This window comes from Archocentrus centrarchus, chromosome 8 (genome assembly GCF_007364275.1).
Source record: "Archocentrus centrarchus isolate MPI-CPG fArcCen1 chromosome 8, fArcCen1, whole genome shotgun sequence".
Classification (NCBI taxonomy): Eukaryota; Metazoa; Chordata; class Actinopteri; order Cichliformes; family Cichlidae; genus Archocentrus; species Archocentrus centrarchus.
This window is the reverse complement of record NC_044353.1, coordinates 22,300,954-22,321,838: the sequence shown is the minus strand read 5'-3', so window position 1 is coordinate 22,321,838 and position 20,885 is coordinate 22,300,954. Positions and strand designations below refer to the sequence as shown.

At 40.9% G+C, this 20,885-nt stretch overlaps 1 protein-coding gene and 1 pseudogene across 1 annotated transcript; one reads left to right on the top strand and one right to left on the bottom strand.

The window, feature by feature from the left end:
• The first annotated feature begins 307 nt into the window (after positions 1-307).
• LOC115785174 (medium-chain acyl-CoA ligase ACSF2, mitochondrial-like) lies at positions 308-10,757 on the top strand (annotated as a pseudogene).
• A 603-nt stretch (positions 10,758-11,360) lies between these two features.
• On the bottom strand, positions 11,361-19,526 carry ndel1b (nudE neurodevelopment protein 1-like 1b). Its single transcript, XM_030736464.1, has 9 exons — positions 19,370-19,526; positions 16,861-16,957; positions 15,150-15,303; positions 14,381-14,529; positions 14,129-14,265; positions 13,851-14,018; positions 13,677-13,768; positions 13,360-13,505; positions 11,361-13,206 (listed from the first exon to the last, which is right to left on the bottom strand). The coding sequence occupies exons 2-9, from the start codon at positions 16,944-16,946 to the stop codon at positions 13,116-13,118; spliced, it is 1,023 nt and encodes a 340-aa protein (XP_030592324.1). The 5' UTR covers positions 16,947-16,957; positions 19,370-19,526; the 3' UTR covers positions 11,361-13,115.
• Positions 19,527-20,885: the final 1,359 nt, after the last annotated feature.

Genomic DNA, 20,885 nt, shown 5'->3' with positions numbered 1-20,885 from the left:
GTGGCCAGCCTCACAAACAGATGACTCCTCCAAGCATGCTGGAAGGTGTTCATTGGCTGGGAATCCGCCATAACTTTCCTTAACATGAAACACATTTGGACATGGTCGGAAAAGTGAGAGGCGTCCAATATCAGAGGCAGTGGTGAAGAAGGTGCAAACTGTTGATGGCTTGTGCACGTTGCCCAGGCATACACTGCCGACTATCACCCACCCCAAGTCCAACTTCTGCGCGTAAGGTGAGTTGTGAGTGCCGTTCACCTGTCTGTGGACTTTGTGAACACGGAGCATGTCACGGCCCAGGAGAAGCATGATTGGGGCATTTGGATCGGCCTCTGGGATCAGGTGTGCCAATGACTTTAGGTGAGGATGGTGGAATGCCACAAGGGAGTTGGAATCTCATCTCTGTTGTTCGGGATGTCATTACACTCTATAAGACTTGGTAATGGGAGGCGAACAGTTCCATCCAGAGATTCCACTTCGTAGCCCAAAGCCCTTCTTCCCGATACTTGCTTCACTCCAGCACATGTTCTCAAAGTGTAAGGAGAACTTGAACTTGTGTCGCTGAAGACTTCGAAGAACCGTGAGGTAACTAGCGATCGATTGCTTTGTTCATATAAGATGGCGTAGACTCTCTTAGCCTTGTCTCTTGACCCAGATGGATAAACCTTTACAAGGCTTATTTTGGAACACGACCTCTCAGCAAGATCTCCACCACAAACTTGAGTGCATTGGGTTTTCACCTGTGGTTGAAGGGAAAGTTCGTCCTCCCCGCCGTGCTCCGATGGAGGATCTACCTCTGCTGCCCAAGGTGGTGGCCCAGGGTGAAGCGCTGTTGGATGCTTTTCACTATTACATTCAGCACACTGGATTTTGGCTGTGCAGTTCTTTGCTACATGCAGTGTGGAGGAACAACATTTAAAGCAAACACGATTCTCCTTCAAGAAGCTCATACGGTCTTCAATGGACTTCTCCCTAAATGAGCGACATTTGCGCAGTGGGTGTGGCTTTTTATGTAGAAGACACACTTTGTTGCAATCATCAGATTTTGAGAAGAGCTCGTTCTTTCTTGAGATTGTTTTGGAGAAAACCTCGGTTTTGTGCGTAGAAACCTCTCGGTGTTTGTTTGACTTCCAAGCTGTCCTCTCAGCCCTTGGACCAATCTCCTCTTGAGTGTTGAGATTAAAACTTGGGTCGTTCCGAATGCTTGCTTCTTGACTGATAAAATCCACAAAAATCCAAATGGTGGATATGAAACCTGATATCTTTGCTTGTATGCTGAACCTACTGATGCCCATTTCTCCTGTAGGTTACAGGGGAGTTTTCGCAGGATTGGATTGATACCTCTCGCCGTGTCAAGGAAGGTAAGGCCAGGTAAATCTCCTTCATCCTTGGCTGCCAGGAGTTCGCTCAGTAGATCGCTCAACTTGATTAATTTGAAATAGTCTTGGTTTGTTATTTTGGGAAAGGTCTCAATTCTTTTGAAGAGGGCGTCTTCTATAATTTCAGCAGAGCCATACGTTTGGTCGAGTCGGTTCCAAATCATTGTCAGTCCTGCATCTGGGCGGTTTATGTGGATTGCTCTAATTTGCTCCACATGTTCAGCTGACTCTTTGCCTAGCCACTTAAGCAGAAGGTCCATCTCCTCACTAGATGTCAGACGTAAACCATGGATGGCAGACTGAAACAATCGCTTCCAGGCTCTATAGTTCTGAGGTTTATCATTAAACACATGACACATAGTTGGGCTGTACCTCTTAAAGGGACAGTCACGTATACAGATACACCCACTAAAAACACTCAACAGCACACCTACGTCCTTAGAAAACATGCCTGTGATGTACTGCAATCATATCACTGCTACTCTGTGCCTGAGGGGCTTGTCAAAAATAGACGTAACTGTCATCAAAATCCCACTTCCTTACATGCATGCCCCATGCTGCTGATGCATGTTTGTTGCAGTTATGCAGGGCGGTGAGCTTTAATGCAGTAATTACTACTCTACACATAATGTGTTAAAGGCCATTGCGATACTCAAAATTGCTATTCTACACAGCAGTGAAAGGGCATGTCAGTTAATAAAAAGAATGGTAATCACTCAGAGTATTTATAGTTATTTTATTACCTGTAAGCTTTATCTGTAACCCAATAATCCACAACTTGATGTTTAAGTACTTCAAACCAGCTCATTTGCATTGTAATTTGTAATTTATTTGGGTTTTTATTCTTTAGCTTTTGCTGTTTTTGCAAATGGATAAAAGTATTGGGACACCTCCACATTAATACAGGAGTTCCTTGTCCATAGAAACAAAGCTCTGCGGTATAAAACAGCACAGTTTTTGTGCATTTGTTAATGCCAGAGGAAGTTTGCAGCTGTGCAGTTACTGAGTCAGCAGAGACGTTTACGGACTGTGCGCCTCAGCACTCGATGACCCTGCTTTGTAATGTTAAATGGTTTGACACTCTGGCTGAGTTGCTGTGGTTCCTAAACACTTCCAGTTGACAATAAAACCACTTAGAGTTGCTTGTGGAATATCTAGAATGGAATGAATTTAACGAAGTGCCGCGTTGAAACAGTGACATCCTGTTATAGTACCATGCATGAATTCAGTGAGCTTTTTAGAACAACCGATTCTTTCCCAAATGTTTGTCAGACTGGCGGACTTCATGGCTAGGAACTGAAAACACCTGAATTCAAACATTAAGAGGTGTGGTCCAATACTTTTGAGCATATAGTCTAGAACTACCTGTGAGAGAAAAGCTTTGCTAAAATGGAAAAGAAGTTTAAGTTTGGTCAAAATTCCTGTTATGGTGCAGCATCATGGACATAAATTATACTACTGAGAAGTGGGAGAAGACTGTATATCTTTGTTGAAGCCAGTTACTGATTTGAGCAATGACAAACTGGCGCTTGTAACTGATAGGCTGGTGGTGGGAAATGTGGCGAGAACAAGCCACTGGCTTTCTATTGACTTAGCTGGACATTAGCATGTCGAGGCTAGTGATTAGCATGCAAAAGCTGGCAGCTTGGTTCTATTGACAGTATAAAATATGGTAGCAGCTTCAGAGTTGGAAAAATAAGCCAGTGCAGAAATTCCATAAACCTGCATTAACTGAAGGCCACCAGTTGGCAATAACTGGTTACAAACAACAATAAGGTGAATGAGTTGTGCTCAAAACTGAAGTTTAAGCATTCTGTGACAAATTGTGTCAGAAGAGTTTAAATTGCAGACTGGGCTTGCTACAAGCAGGACAAGTTATATATAAGGAGAAAAGTTTTGTGTTCTGGTTACTACAGCATGGCCATTTGCAGGTAGCTGCTATCCACACACACACACACACACACACAGAGTCCTGTGTGCAGACTTCACTGCAGTGAAAAGAAGGAGGGAAGGACTGTGGAATGGAAGGAAATGATAATATGGGGCAAAAAAGGGAAAAATGGAGAAAAGAAGTAAAGAAGCTCTGCATTAATGATCCCACATGTATGAGAGATTTCTCACCAGTTTTAATATATTTAGGATGACAGGAAAAAGTTGTAGTAACTGGTTTGTGGTCATTTTGTACTGAGAATAAGAATAAACTTAAAGACATAATATTATAATTGTATTATAATTGTAATAATTGTACATAGAGTTCTCCATCCAGTGAATAAATAACATTTGGCAATGCATTTAAATAAAAAAAAAAAAAAAAAAAAAAATATATATATATATATATATATATATATATATATATTAGGGCTGCATACAACGATTATTTTAATAATCGAGTATTCTATCGATTATTCCAGCGATTAATCGAGTAATCGGATAAGAAATACTTTTTTTTATTAACAGTTTATCTGCATATTTTAACTTCCGTACTGCAGTTTTTCGCCTGTGAACAAACAGCGGTGAATGGAGCAGCTACAAAGTTCTCTTTTCTTCACCTTAACACTTGCTGATCAGGTGCTTGATGAAGGACCTCCAGCTGTTTCACAGATTTAATGATTGTTACTAAAAGAAAAAGCTGCTGTTTTGGACGCTGGAAAAACGTTTCCTTTTTCACTAATTGAGCTCACCGTCACAGCTTCGCCTCTTTGCGCTTGCGCAGTTAAAACCGCTGCCTGCTATGAGTGTTTTGAAAAACTAGTGGCTGCGGGAGCCATGGCGCATGTGTGAGTAATGGTGTAATGCTTTGTATTCACAAGCATTCTCGAAAATACGTTTCTACTGCAGGTCTATATTTAGTCACTAATAAGGGATTAAAGTATAAAAAATATTTTGAAGGAGCCCCTCGGTCCTGGGGGGCGGGCCTTCCGGTACCGAACCATCGCTAGTGCTAATGGCCCGCGCTCGCTAGCAAACCAGTTCTGGTAGCTACAGCTGAAGTAAAGACAAAAATAGCAGCTGAAATTCTCAGCGAGCACAACACACACAGACACACAGAGAGCAGTGGAGGCGTGGAAATGCATGTCAGCGACAGTTGCCACCCGTCCCGTAAAGTACGGAACACGGCATGTTACGGAGCCGTATTCCACGGAGTCCCGTAACATACGGGGTTCTGTATTTTACGAGACAGGTGGCAACTCTAGTGATGATCCACTCTGTGTGAAAGGAAATCAATCGCAGCGACGGAGAGCTTTTTAGAATGTGTGCTTGTGTATACGTGAGTGATTCACACTCCAGTCCAGTAGGTGGCGGTAATGCAGTTCTATGTTGGTTTGCCAGCCCCCAATAAACCCACAAAAAAACGTCAGCACAAATGCTGCTAATGCTAGTGAGGAGCGCCGCTTACACCGAGACAGCTGAGCGCTGCAGAGTTTAAACGAAGCATCGACACAGTAAATTTGTGTCGATAAATTTTTAGAATCGATTTAATCGAGTTAATCGATGAATCGTTGCAGCCCTAATATATATATATATATAAACCACTGCCTAGAATGGGGTTCACACTTGTGTTGCTTTACTTTATTGTTTTAATATTATTAAAAGTTCAAGGCTGGGTTGCCTGAACAGATTACTGTGACGTAAGAGTAAGAGTTTAGGAGAAAAAAAAGAGTTTCAAAGAAAAAAAGAGTTGAAAAGAATAAAGAGTTTAAAAGAGTAAAGAAAAATAGGCAAAACGAATAGCAGGTGATGAGTCCGGGTGGGATACTGGCCACCCCATGGAAAATACCTATTCATGGGGAGTAGTAGTATCCTTGTTGCAATCATGATTTATGACAGGTGGGGTCAAAAGGTCAATGCGCACACATGAGAGGGCGTGTGCGCGTGCGTGTGTGATCGTGTGTGATCTAACAATCGACCCCCACTCAAAGCCTTATACGCGGCAGTTTAGCTAAGGTGATTTTTAATTAAAGTAGGTTTTTAAATGTACAGCGTACAATGAGGAGTGGTACAATGCTTTTTCAATGTTAAAACATGGATCGTAGGTTGTATGATCAGCTGACACTGTGTTTTTTGTTGTTGTTCAGATGAATGCGCAAAGGATCATGGGAGTTCTCATTTCGGCATTTATGTGTTTAGTTACAGAGTTATCAGCTAAGCCTAGGTCCTGTATGGGGTCACAAGCAGGTGACTAGGTATCACAAACTAAACTCTAACATCTCTGAGGTTTCTTTCGTTTACCAGGCCGCCCTGCAGGCTAATATCATCTCTTGTAGTGAGATGAGTAACCAGTTTTACTGTAACAACCAAAGGTAGCCCGATTGTATTAAAAAATGTCAGACTGTGCTCAAACTATGCAATCGTCATGAACGACCCCTTTATCAACATTTTCCCCACACGGTTAAAACAGAATTTCATGCTTGTAAGCTTTGAGCGATAAGCAGTATAAGGTTTGATCGGGGTGATCAGCTGACATAGTTTTTTTTTGTTTGGAGTCATTGTTACAAACGGTTTATAAGCAGGAGTTTTCGAGGTGGTTGGGTGAATGTATCCTGACAGTATCGATTAAATCTAATTTAATAAAATATCTATTACTAGCGCGTTTGCTAATTAAAGTAGGTTTTTTGTCTAGAAATTTCCCCCATGTTGTCGAGAAAGCAGGGCTTGTTGTTGCGTTTTTCTCTCTATGTGGGATTTTTTCCACGTTCTGTGTAAGCTTTGTGTGATGAGTAACACAGCCCGATCATCGCCGCTTGCGGCTTTAATTTTTTTTATTATTCAGGCAAATGAATTTGTTTTTTGGGGGCTTTATCATATTCAAAAACTCATGAAACTTTGTGCATGCATCACACCTGGTGAAAATTTACGTATTTTAATGGTTCCGGGCAAGGGCCATCCAAAATGTTCAAACGTTCAGCCTGTTCTGGAGATTTATGCTATTACTTTTCTTTTTTGTAACCTTTATACTTTTTAAGATATTGAACTTTTTATAATCTTCATTTTTGCCATTCAAAATGAATGGGGAAGTTTCAAATCCTTTTCAAATCCTTTCAGGCTTTAAAAGCTAATAACTTCAGCATACTTTCAGCTAGAAAAACCATTTAAGTTTTAAAATGAAGCCAAGCCTTTCAGCTATTCAGCTATTACTTGGTGTTTCTAAATCTTTTACGGTTTAAGCACAGTGAGCATTTAAGTTGAAGGAGTTTTTTCAGCCGTTTCAGAGTTTATAATGGTTGTGTATTGCGTTTGCTAGAGTGGGAGCCTGATTAGTAGAGTGGGAGACTTCAAAACTTTCAGGTGGAAAATTTATTTTTAAACTGCCACTGTGTCCACACTAGGGTTTAATATTTTTCCCGAAAATGACATGAATCAAATCCCGGGAAATGACGAGCCATTTCCCGGGAATCCCGGGAAAAAGTTTATTTATTTTTTTATTTTAATTAGGCCTTCTGTAGCCTGTGTCGGCCTTAACCTATTGTGATATTGTAGAGGTAGCTTTCCAGCTATGTCCTGTTATGCCCAGTAGGGGGTAACGTCGGCTTGATTAACGCAATAAAACCTACATCTGGACATTGGAGTGCTCGAGCTATGCGGTGTTGTATCGTTCCTCAACACTCCCTTAACAAATATAATTCGAATATTCCTCCATTGTACATGGAATTATACCAAGATATTTTACAACTGCTGGTGCAAAACAATACGGTTCATCTCCACAGCATTGATAAAGGCTCAGCCACGCTGTCGTGGCGACATCTGTTGCGCTATATCTCCACCAGTGGAACGCTGTAATAGTCATTGAAAGTTAACTACCGTACTACACTATAATATGGCATAACACAGGGCCTTGAGTAATGCTCCACGACTTGGTCATTGCCATTCTGGCAACAGCAAATTTATAACACCGTGTCTGAGGGTTAAAGTAGGTTCGCTGTGAATTGTCTTTTGAAAAACTGGCCAATCCTTATAGCCTAAAAAATATACATTTTACTCAACTCCATTTTAAAAGCGAAATATGTTAAAGCAATCTATTTCATGATAATTTCTTCACACATTAGGCCCGTATCCTAATTCATGATTGTTAGTAAGCGGCTGCAAACGAGGAAAAGAAACACTCAAAGTTAAACAGATATTTCTTTATTGTTCAGGGCAGGCATATTTTATAGGCTATATAATGCAATATAACAATATATAATAATATAAAATTATATAATACAAAATACCTTAGGGTAAACACATTGCCTACGATTTCAACAAATTAAAGAGGAAAAAAGCACAACTGTGTAATACCTCTATTAAAACGCTTGAGATGAAGAGGCTGAAGCCTTAAACGGAGGCTGAACGTGCCTGAAATGAAGAGTAATGCTTTTCGCATTAAACGAACCCTTCTCTCAATATTTCCTTAAATTTAACAATCTGAAGCTTTCTTTTCTTTCTGAAAGTCAAATCGACGCGCGCGACTTTTTTCCCGGTTTCCCGGGAAACGGGAAATGGTTCTGATCGCATTTCCCGGGAATCCCGGATCCCGGGATTAAACCCTAGTCCACACTCTTTGCGCTACAGCCATCATTTTATGCTCAAAATGTAGAGCTGCTTCTCTACTTTCAATGTGTCTCTAAACCCTGTCAAATGTACACTTTTTAAACTGTAAGCATTCAAACAGGGGAGTACCTTCCAACTCCTTCATTAACCTCCATAGTAATTTCAGAGAGGTGATTTTCTCCAAAGCAGAAATGAACACCTTTTTTAAACTGCTCCCACAGCCACACTTTTGAGCCCAGGAAAATAAAAATTACACCATTGTTTAGAGCAGGTCCTTGTGATGCTCACAGTTCAATTTTGATAGGAGACATGATTTTGATAGGAGCTACGGTTTTTGACTTAGAAGCAGTTATTTGACAGGTGCGCCGAGGCAAATTTGACAGAGTGCATGCATCTCAGCAGGTAAGCAGTGCACCTGGCAGGTGTTTTCAATTGGCGCATTTACAAGCATTCAGCTTGGCAGAGCTCTCCAATATGTATGCATGCAAACCTCACTGTTTGTGTGAGACTCCTGTTGGCTCATTGGTAGAAACAGGGACCATGAATGCAGAAGAAGCAGATAGAGCAGGTTCAAGTCCCACTTTACTCCAGACTTAAAAGATTTTCCATTGAGTTGTGAACTTTAAATCTTTTCATATTCAATGATATTATACTCATTCTTTCCACAGTTTCCTGCACCTTCTTTCTCCTTCATGTTTAGGACAAAGTTTCAGTGTGTTTTAATTTCTTCAAGCCATTTTTGACCCTTTAAAACTTTTCATATTGACACTTCAACAAACTTCAGCTGAAGAAGAAAAAAATCTTATTGCTTTTTTGCTGTGACTGCGCTCACCCTATTGGTTAACCAGAGATGCAGCAGCTTTAATAACACAATGTCAGAACAGCATACGCTGGAAAAATGGCCCAAGGTCATCAGCTGCCATAGCCACTTGAATCATGGTGGTGCCCTTTCAATATCTTTTGTCTTTCTTCTTCAGCTGCAGTTTAAATTTCTTCAGGCATTTTTTATTTTTTGTAACTCTAAATTGATTGATAATTTAACAAGCTTGAGCTGAAGGAAAACGATATCATCCAACTCTTTGCTATCCCTGTGCTCACCTACTGGTTGCACATAGGCACATAGGAATTGCACTTAAATTACACAAACTTGAACAGGAAAAATGGCCCAAGGTCATCAGCTGCCATAGCCATCTCACTCATGGTGGCCCATTTTACCCATTTCAATATCTTTTATGGTTTTTCTTCAGCCGCAGTTGAAATTTCTTCAGGCTGTTTTTCTGCCCTTTAAGCAAATCGAGTTTAATTTAGCTACTTTCTTGACAGTTTCAGCTGTTTTGCATTTCAAATTCATTTTCAGCATTTTTCAGCTGCTTTAACTCTTTCAGCCAATCAGAATTCAGCTCTGAAGCATTTCCTGGCATTTCAGCTCCAACCATTCAGCTTGCAGCATTCACAGTGCATTTTCTTCAGGAAATGCTTTTTCTAGTTGCTACTGTGTTTTTAGGGCTCATGGAAGGTTCTCCATGCCCTCCAGAGATTGTGAGAAAACTGAGAACAGACATGAATATGAAGGCGATAGTGGTAAAATGAAACCTCTTCAAATAACACCAAAACTTATAAGAGAAGGCTCCAGAACATAGGAACGTGTACACATCATGTTTTTTTCAGGTATGTTATGGAACAACTGAAAACAGCCCTCTTACATTTATGGGGTTCCCAGAAGACAACGAGGAGCTGAAAATTAACACTGCAGGATGCATCTTGGGTCACACAGAGGTATAATTTCTTTCCTACGCAAACCTTCTGTCACACATTGCTGTGTGACATGCTGTATTCCTGCTTAACCTTAGGCCAAAGTGGTGGATCCTGCTACAGGGGAGATTGTCCCTCTTGGGGCCCCAGGTGAGCTGCTGATCAGAGGCAGCTGTGTGATGCACGGGTACTGGGATGAGCCAGAGAAAACCAGAGAGGTGATCTCTCAAGCCCGCTGGTACAGGACTGGGTAAGGTAGAGTTTCAATCATGACCCTAGAGAACTGTTGTGTAGAGCACAGTTGTGGGAGATGCAGTATTTGTCTATGCAGTGACACAGCCAGCCTGAACAGTCTGGGATACTGCCGCATTGAAGGACGCATAAAGGATGTGATCATTCGAGGAGGGGAGAACATCTATCCTGCTGAGATGGAGCAATTTCTCTATACGCATCCCAAAGTGCAGGAGGTACAGGTGAGATTGAACCACTGGAGGGCAGCAAAGGAATACTAAGTAGTGAATAAAGCCATGGGCTTGTCTCTGTGTGGGTACAGTGCTTAAAATACATTTTTGGTTGTCGTAAACAATATTTAGTCTGTGAGAATACACAATAATAAGCTATGGTGTTAGGTCTAAATTGCAACTCTTACCCCTGTGCCTTCCAGGTGGTTGGAGTGAAAGATGAGTGGCTGGGTGAGCCGGTTTGTGCTTGCATCAGGTTGAAGGAGGGTCAGACCTCCAGTGCAGAAGAGATAAGAGCTTTCTGCAAAGGCCAGGTGGGAGGAGATGAAACACAAGACTGCCAGCAGCCCAAAATGCTTTAAACTGGAGCAGCGCTGTAGCTTGCACATTGATATGCTTTTTTATCCCCTTTAGATTTCTCACTTCAAGATCCCACACATGTGTTATTTGTAGACAGCTTCCCTCTCACTGTCTCTGGAAAGGTAGGAAAAGTATACTTCCACACAAACATACCATCTGTTTCCAGTATGCATGGAAACAAGTCTGATACAGTGTATAATTACTATAAAATTTTATATTTTTCTAGATCAAGAAGAACATATTAAAGGAGACAATGGAGAATAAATTGGGTCTTTAATTTTATGTCCACAGTTGAAGAGCACCAAAAATTCAGTGGAAACTTTTTAAAGGCTGTGATATAAATATAGCTTGTTATATTGTTGCTTTCTTCACCAACGATAACACCATAAAACTGAAGCAACTTTTTTTTTTTTTTTAACACTTCCAAGCTGGGACACTGTTAAAATGAATGATAAGTCTACTGGTACTTATACTACTTTTTTTTTTTTTTTTTTACATAATTTGAGTACTCAAACTGCTTTCTTACTACAAGCCCCATTTACACACACATTCATACAATTGCTTTTTTTTTTTAAATAAATGCCTAAGCACTTTATAACTTGATCACACTCCGATGGATGCATCGAGGGCAATTCAGAGTTTAGTATCTTGCCCAAGGATACTTCAACATGCAGGTTTTAATGCGAGAGATCAGAGAACCACCGACTGTACCCGAGTCACTGCTACCCCTTATGAAAATTCACTATAGTTTTTTATGCAGTAACCATGATTTTACCATGGTAGAACCATGGTTACTGCATAAAAATTCATAGGAAACCATAGTGAATTTTCATAAGAGACCCCATTTAAAAAAACAAAACAAAATACAAACACACGCCCATCATCTCAATCTTTATTTAAACAAGTCTGATAAACAATTTGATATCATAATACAATGTATTTAACCACTGTATGATAATAAAACTCATTATCTGAACACATGCAATACAGAATCTGAAATAAATAGGACTTTAATGCCAAAGGTCTATATGCACAAAGTGGCAGGCAAATTTGCCATCTACATAAGCTGTACACTGACTGTAGAACAAACTTAACAGGCTCCTATTGTGCCCGAAGTGGCATCAAATTGTCGAATAACAATGAATAAAAGCCTTTGTGTTAAAATGGTGACAGTTGGGAATTAAAGGTGTGAAAGAGATGGGAATATGGATGTAGAACCAATATCAAACCAGTCATGCTAAAGTAACATTATACTAAAGCAGATAAATTTCCACTCTGTTCATGACACAGAGGCCAAAATGCAGCATCACTCCAGATTCGTCTGGCCCAAAAAAAAAAAAAAAAGGTCAATTTTAACCATTTTGTTTGGTGTGAGGGAGCCAAAATGGTACTCATCAATATTCATTCACTCCTAACATGTCACAATGAGGTAAATAAGCCTGCAACAACATAAAAAAAAATCCATACATAAACATTATAAAAAGGCAATACTGTTCTCTTGAAAAACGTCAGTGGATGTCCAGAGAGGTACACACTCGACAGCAGCAAAAACCTGTGGAGGTTTAACCCAGAGGAGAAAACAAGCTGATATTTCCACAAGCACTCCAGACATCAGCCAGTAATGAGAGGAACAACTGCAGCATGGCTACATGGCTTTGTACAGTCAACATTCACTTCGGTCATTCTTGAATACAAACACATGCAAGACAAATCGCAGAAAGGAAAACTTCATTTTAAAGCATACTGTGAAATAAATTAGTTCATATGAGCATATCCCTTTTTAAATATAGAACCATCTAAACAGAAATTAGTTTAACTGTGCAATTTAACAAACAGTAAAGGAAGGAAAATTCAAAGGAAGCTGTGGTCTCTTAAGGACCTTTTGTCAAGGATGAGCCTTCATATGAACCGTGGAATCACTTAAATAACCGCGACAGTTCAAAGTTGACATCTTAAGGGCAAAACATTGTAGTGACATTCATACAAGCACAGTGCAGTACAGTTTTAGGCACAAGCAAGAACAGAATGCAGTAGGAACATACACCAGTCAGCCACAACATTATAACCACTGATGATCATCTGGTTACAAAGCACTGTTCATTCATGTGGATGTTACTAAGCTTAACCCCATGGCATGTCAATCCCTGATGGCAGCGGCCTCCCCTGGAGGATAATGCACCCAGCCACACTCCGAAACAGCTCATGGACTGCTTGAGAAAGAGTATAAGGCATTGATCTCCAAACTCCCCAGATCCCAATCTGACTGAGCATCTGCAACAGGCACCAGCAGAAGCCAGATTCACAGGGGCCCCACAGTCATACGGACCCAGAGGATCTGCTTCCAGTGCTCCCCAGATGCCCCCGGGTCCATGCCCCGATGGCTTTTAATGCAATATTAGATGAGCGGTTTCAATGTTTTTGTGGCCGATTGGTGCACGCACAAATGACTGTGCACCTACTGATAGATGCACTGAGAGCTGCAAAATTCAGACAAGCCTCTCTTGCACACATCACACTTCCATTCTAGCTCTATTTTCATTCATATACACACACGCACGCATGTCACTGTGTTCCCAGACTGTGTTGAGGGGATAAGAGTTTCTGTAGAGGTTTCTCTGGATTGGGACCCCCTCACTCACACACTCAAAGGCAGCAGACCTGGTGGAGACAGGGCTCTGGATGGTGTCAGGGAAGTCAAGGTGGTGTGGTCCAATCCATTAACAGTGCTGCAGATGCCAAATGACATGTACAATATTAGCAAAGTTATAAATACACAGTGGAGAAAAAAAAAATCCCAATCAAAACATTTTCTGCATGACTGAGGTGTCCAATTTGAATATTAAGCTAAATAACTAGCAAAGAAGAAAAGCAGAACTTACGTTTTGTCGAAGCAGGTGGTATGTAGTGAGTGAGAGAAATTGGTAGCATTGCTGGTGAGATGTGTGCCTTTGTCTATGGAATAATTTTTTCTTGCTGCTTGGTCTTTGGCAAAGTTCCGACAGGCAGCAAGCTTGGACTCCAAAGCCTGGCGACAAAACAGGAATTATGAAATTAACACCATCATGAATATCTTTAATGAGACTTCTCTTCATATTCAGAATGATTGAAAACTGTTTAGTTTGTAAGTCTTAAAATGCAAAGACAAAGCATCTCCTCACAAAACAGAAGTTATTGCATTAAAGCAAATAATACCTACCCCTACTTTCCTCAGAAGGTCACCGACAATGTTAAGAGCTGAGATCCTAGCAGAGGGAGTCAGAGACGAGTTACCACAGCCGTTGGTCAGTGCTGGAACAGATAAGCCAAAATTAATGCTCATATCCCAACAATTTCCTCCTATTTAAATATAAGGAGTAGGATTACGCCTAACCTTTAGGGCTGATAAAAGAGTGCTCTATATTCTTTCCTACAGGTGTTGCTGGGAGGGATAAAGAGGCTTGTACTGCAGAATCCATCTTGTCTATATCTAAAGTGGGTGAGCTGGGTGCTGACATCCTGTCTGCAGTCCTTTCTCGCACTGCCAGCTCCTGTCTCAGGTCTGAAGAAGAGAGAGAGGGGAAGTTAAGAAATGCTTATCTCCTAACTCTCATACAGATGACTTACTTCCCACAAAGGGGAAGAACACATTCGTCTGGACTTTTTCTTTACCTCGTGCTTCGTCTTTCAGCCGCTGCACAGACACAAGGAGAGACTCCTTCTCATCCAGCTCACTCTCCAGGAAGGCATTTCTTTCAATTGCCTGGTTTAAACGGGTCTCAAAGTCCTCAAGAGACACTATTGTAGCCCTGCACATACAGTGATAAACAAGTATTTTATGAGTGTTGCAGGAGGTACAGTTGCTAGAATACAAGTAGAATTCATCTTACAGTCAACATGTTGCACATTACGCATCATTCTGACCTTTTCGCTCTCTCCAGGTCATCGTTGGCCTGTTCAAGCTCTCGCACATATTTGTGAAGTTGATCCTTGATGCTGCGTGTCTGTCCCAGGTCATCCTCCAGCACAGAGATCTGTTTATAACTCTGGGCATATTGATGCTCCAGCTTCTCCTGGAAAACATGGAAGATGTGAAGATGAGAAACATGTGAGCCTATGTAGAGAAACAGAGGCAACAAAGATACTATTTGATGAGGAATCTTGTTTGAAAATATCATTTTATAATCTACAGCAGTGGTTCCCAAAGTGTGGGCTGCAGCACTCTTGACTTTGGGACCCACTGCTCTACAGTGATTAGCAGCAGTCAGAAAGAATCGCAGCACAGTCAAAAGCTTTCAAAGGGCGTTTTTGTCTCATAAGGACACCTGATGGTTGTTTGAGGAAGCCATAATTTATGGTCTCTAGTTCATTTGCACAGTACAGTCACCAGTGTGCATAATTATCAAGGAAGCACATGGAAAACTGTGTTCATGTCTGCTGTGATTAAGAACCAGGCTGTTCTTGCAGTTTTCTATTTTCCTCTTCTTTATCCTGACATCCAATTAAGGAGTGCTGGAGGATTACCTAAGAGAAGGCTTATTAACACCTACCATACAAATGAGACATTGAACCTTCTGTGCAGGATCCAACAAAGATCAGTTAACCTCTTAGGTAATCACAAATTATTTTATTAGTGTCCTAGCCAAAGATAAAAGCTTAACGAATCTTTAAAAAAGCCAACCGGGCCCTTTACCTTGAGGTTGGACAACTCGTTCTTCAGTCTCTCGTTTTCACTCTGTAGGTCTCGAAGCCGTTGTTCAGCTTGACCAAGTTGTGCCTCCAACTCAGCTTCCAGTTCTCGGCTCCCCTCCTGGAACTCCTGCAGCTCCTCTTGAGCTTCATGGCAACTAGATGGACATACAAAGAGAGTGGGTTAAACCGTAAACAGTCATTGTGATATGACAGCTCTCCTGTTCACAGTCCACCATTTAGTTCTGTACGGCTGGCTGGCTGAATGACTGTGGGCATGAGCTCTAGAAAACTGACAGACCTTTGTTCTCCAAGCTGAGCAAAACTCAGGCATGTTCTAGCAGCTTTTTCCCTCTAATGGCCTGAAATAAACCTGCATGAAAGCCAGTTAGATGTTTGTATTTGTAATCTTGCCTCTGTCAAAGAGGAAATAAGAGTTTGGCTCAGCATTGTCGAGTTAAGCATTCTAAATATACAGCTCTGAAGAGACAGCTGAACTGTGACAGTAGGTGGTTCAAAAATAGCAGAGAAGAACAGGCATGCTGCCATGTATCTTCAGCGCGGAACAGGTTAAAGGTCATGAGTAGAAAGAGACCGGAGGAGGATAAGGGTTATGAAACAGGATTTTTGTACACACAAGGACAGAAAACAAGTAAACAAAAAAAAAAAAAGAAGAAAAAGAAAATAAAAAAAATATTCAGTTTATTTGTAACTAAACATTTAAAGGTGGAAAAAAAGGAAAAAGTTTATGGAATCTAAATACAATTTATTTTCTCCTGTTGAGATGACACTGGGTAACACCGGTCAGCTGACTGTGCTGGGATAATGCCCTCTCAGTGGCTCTGCAGAGCACTGAAATGCATGAATCAGTTGTTGTGCGTGGCTGTTCCACACATACCAGCGTCACAGATGCTGCTTGATCAGCATGCACAGGGCCCTGTAATGTCACTATATAACCCTCCAACCCTTCTGTATTGTATATGTCTGAAGTTAAAAGGTTCAACTAATGATAAACTGTCAGTGGCGAACCCTCTACTGTTTTTTTCCCCTTCCACGGGTTGATGTGTTTTCCATCATGTGCCCACAGGAATGTCTCAGAAAAACCAGCAGGACTTTTTAACCACTACTGTGCACTTTTACACGTCTTCTGAAAGTCTGATGTACTGTAAGTCCACAAATGGCAAAGAAAGCAATAATAAATTTGACATGACACTCATAAGTGACACTGACGCCTATCATGAAATAATCTGTGGACTCGGTCATTTCCTCTTGAGTAAACCAACAAGTGCGTCAGGTCACATCTGGTCATGTGCCTTATCCAGCTAACCAGAGTTTGTATGTGCTGAAACCTTTGGCAGAAGGTTATTATGCAATCACATCTTTCAAAACTACTGAGCAAACCACATACTCAGCAAACTAAACAGTCTGCTTAGTATACAAGAATGATTATCTACTGTCCTCAAAAAAAAAAAACTGTATTCATCTTATGCTATATTTGGAGGATTTCTACCATCTGATTTTCAGCTCAGCTTTCATTCAAGACAGACCACAAAATAAACAACAGCACTATGTCACATAACCTAATTTTGGGTTAACATCAAACAGAAATAAAACCTGATCTCAAATGAAAAATCAGTTAAGCCAAACAGGCCAGCTCACGAAGCAAATACATTCAGGGATGCATCGCCCTCATATGAGAAACAAATGCCACCTACCTTTTCTTATATTTGAGGGCTTGGGACTTCCAGTAATCAACCTCCTCATCCTTTGATGAAAATTTGGGAATCATCTCTGTGTCCATGTCAGGGCACCCTGAGGATTAAAAAGGACATTTTTATTAGATTTACAGACATTTCAATTAGGTTACAGTTAGGTTGTAATTAAAAAACTAAACTAGTAAATACACAGCACAGCAGTTTTGCTATTTGCATCCTCTGGCATGTTGAATCATGAAGAGTGCATTCCCTTCTTATCGCAGCCACTGAACATTCTCCTCATTCATCACTGGAGAAGAAAGGCCTTATCTCAGTGACAGATCATCCTGGCCGTGTAACCCTGTCAGAATGAAGTCATCCAACCTCAGTGACTCACAAATCAGCGACTATAGCCACAGCCACTGTGTCACAAATACCAGAAATAATTGATAATTATGTGTACCCAGTATGCCATGCCAGGACAGCCTCAATGTTATATGCTCAGTAAAAGGAGACCTCATTCCTTTATTAAATCATTAAGTTTTAACCTCCTTACAGCTCAACCCATGCAACCTCAACATAATGAATTCATTTACTATAATCTATGCTGATTAAATGTAGCTAAAGCCAAATAGATCAAAGCGTGAGCACAGTTCTGATATTTTAACAAGCGGTTATGTTTTTCCATCTCCCTCCCTGTTTGCAGAATTAGCCCTTTAACAGACAGTTGTTCCACTTTTTTTCTGGTGAGCAATTACACTCTGATCTATGTGGACCTACGCAGTCATTTTCAGGGAGTCGGTGAACACATCTGGAAACAGCTGCTGCTGGCGTCACGTGTGCGTGTGTGTGGGGTGAAACTGTTGCTGAAAGCCGCACTACCACTGCTGTAGCCTCCAGGAATATTTATAATCTGGCATGAGTTTCTAAGGATTTCCTGCAAACAGGTCCAGCAGCAAGTGGACATAACACGGAAAAACCCTCAGATGAAATCAAAGCGCAAGACCTGACAAATTTGCTTTGATTACTGTATAAACTGCCCCTGCAAAAACTTCTTGTAAAAAAAAAAAAAATAAGAGAGTCTAGAGGCATATTTTACTTGACTGGCCTGGCTCAGGCTTTGGTGTTGGTTTTTTGGCCAACAAAGATGGTCTAGCCTCAGAGAGATGATGACTTCGACTGCTGTTTCCTTTACAACATTCCTGAGAGATACAGTCATCATCAGTTTCCTGTCTACAAGACCCTCACGTGTACACTGCAGACCATAATACTGAAAGGGGTAGCAGAAAGAAAGGTAAATTTTCTAAGCTGCTACTGACAAAACATATTTGTCAGGGGAGCAGACACAGCACTCTAGGAAAGCACCCAAAGGTTTCCTTTGATGACTAGACAAGGATCAAACATAACTTATCTCTCTCTATGTTATGATGGATCTGGTGCTTTCTGTTGAATCCCATAATCCACAAAAGCCCTACAGGGGACTATAACCCAAACTACAAAAAAAAAAAAAAAAAAAAAAGCCCATTCAACAATTAATCAAATGAATACTGCAAACTCATATCCTGTAGCAGGTAAAAGCTGAAACAGCCAGAAGAGGACAGCTCTTGTTATATTTCATTTCCTTTAGATTGCTCTCTGCCTGACCTCTGGATCTATTTGTCTACTATAACAATACCAGCACAGACATGGCCCGCATCCAGCAAAGATCTGGAAATTACAGACAAGGGAAGGTAAGTGAAGAGAGTGTTTCCTTTTCCACGTTCTTGTCTCTGTGTCCTTAGAGCTGATGCTGACGAAGGCACTTTTTTCTGGACAGAAAAATCCCGAATTCTTCCCAAATTCTTGCACCTTGGATGATTTTATTTTATTTCATAATTTGTGAAAAATAATCTCTTCTATAGCGTTACAGGGTGTGGTGGTACAGCCCTGACCCGGGTCCATATTCTGGTCCCCAGGATTATGTATTAGCCCACAGACAGACATGCACGTTTACTAAGAACAACAAAACTAAAGATTCAACAAAGCATGAGGTTAAAGAACCAACATTAAGAACCTTTTATTGCAAACCTGACGGCTGATAATGATGTCAAATTGATTATACAGTTATTAATATGCACAGCTTGACAAAATTACAAAATAAATGACCTGGAAGCCTCAGTTCAGCCCAACAGCTACAGGTTGTGGTTTAACGACGCAGCTGATTTAGACACTTCACTGTGTCGATATCTGATACTCGGAGGTATGAACACAGAGGCTCAGGTTCACGCCAAAACTGCCTGCGCTCTCTCTCGTGTTACAAGTACAAATGCAGCACACACAATAAGCTAAAATTAAAGGCGTATAAAGCAAAAAAATTTAAGGTGACACTTCTCGATTTTAACCAGAAACAGCGCTGTCATCTTCGTAACGTTTAGGACTGTATAAAAATAAAATAAAATAAATAATAACAGAGACACGGCAGCTCGTTACACGGACGGGTGAAACATTAAAAACACATTAGAGGTGTAAATTACGGGATTTAAACCGTTACCTGCTCATGTCAAGTCGGTCTACTATTGTCTTCTGTAGCAGCAAGTCGCCTTCCAGCCGGTATAACAGCCAAGGACACGCACAGACTCTCTTTGCCGGGCCTCGGGTGATACTGACGTTTCCGAGTGAGGTAACTGAGCTCTGTTTAGGAAATTGCCAACGCGTCTCCCGGAACCAACGTAATTCCTGACATGGGCGTACGTGATGACGTGATTTCACGTTACATCAGCGCCGGGCAGAGCTGCTATAGAAAAGAGCGTCGAGATTCAACCGCGCCCTGATTTTGGACTGCGCTCTCTAGCGTCAGACTGACCTGAAGGTGGCACACGGCTGCCAGAGAATGAACCGCCACAGAACAGTACTGCTTAGCCTTTTTCTTCTCTCTTTATTGAACTGTCTTCAAATAAACGAACAGGCATTATTATCAATCCATGTCCCAAAGGGTTTAAAGATACAGCATATAATAAAAAGATGTTGCTGATCTTTTTGACACAAGGTACACACTTTATTGTCCCCATCAATAATCTTATAAAGAGATAAAATTCATATTAAAAACAACTGAATGCACTGCTTATTGGTGCTGGCCTTCACAACAGGCCCAGTTTCTCATGTGGCCCCCCTGGAAAATTAATTGCCCACCCCTGGCCGAGGACATATTGGTCAGATGTTCAAATCTTGCCAATCTTTGAAGAATGCTGGTATAAAAAGCCCCATGAAAACTGAAAAATAAAAGCACAAACAAAAACCCTTAAACAAATATGGAAACCAGTCAGTTACGTCACTGCCACAACAGACGACAGGACCTGTTTAGCCGGCGCCTCGTCTCCACCCAAGAGAGGATTCCCGTTTGCCTCCACCCCTGGGGTGGGGAAGGGTGAAGGAACGGGAATCGGAAAAGTCAATCCAAAACAAAAGCAACATTGAAAGTTATCTTAGAAAACACTGCCCATGATTTACAGGCCCTTGTACAGGGCCCTGTGTCATACCACAAGTGGTCTTACATGATACACTGTATACTGTACACAGGTGAGGTGTTACATGAAGAGCAGTGAAACAAACAACAAAAAATGATCTTAGAATACACTGTGCATGATTTTCAGACTCTAGCACAGACCTGCCTAATTAATATTTATAATATATTATTTAATTATTACTTATGTGGTAGGATTGGGTCAGATGTACTAGTTGTTCCGATCATTAAAGAATGTTACTGTAAATAGCTATAGATGTCTGACCTGTTTTACCAGGTGGCTTTCTCCTCTACCCCAGGGCAAATTCCCTCCTCACTTACATTCCAGGGGACTTGGGGTTGGTGGCTGGTGAAAGAATGGGAATCAGAAAGATCATAAATAAGAGAAACCTTAAACTTCATTTTAGAAAACACTGTGCATTATTGTATGCCCTTGTGCAGTGCTCTCTGCAAGGATCTGTACATCGCCAAAAATCTGAAAAAAAAATGTTTTTTATGAGGACAGATTTTGTTAAAAATTATGTTGTATTAAACAGATTTAAAAAGT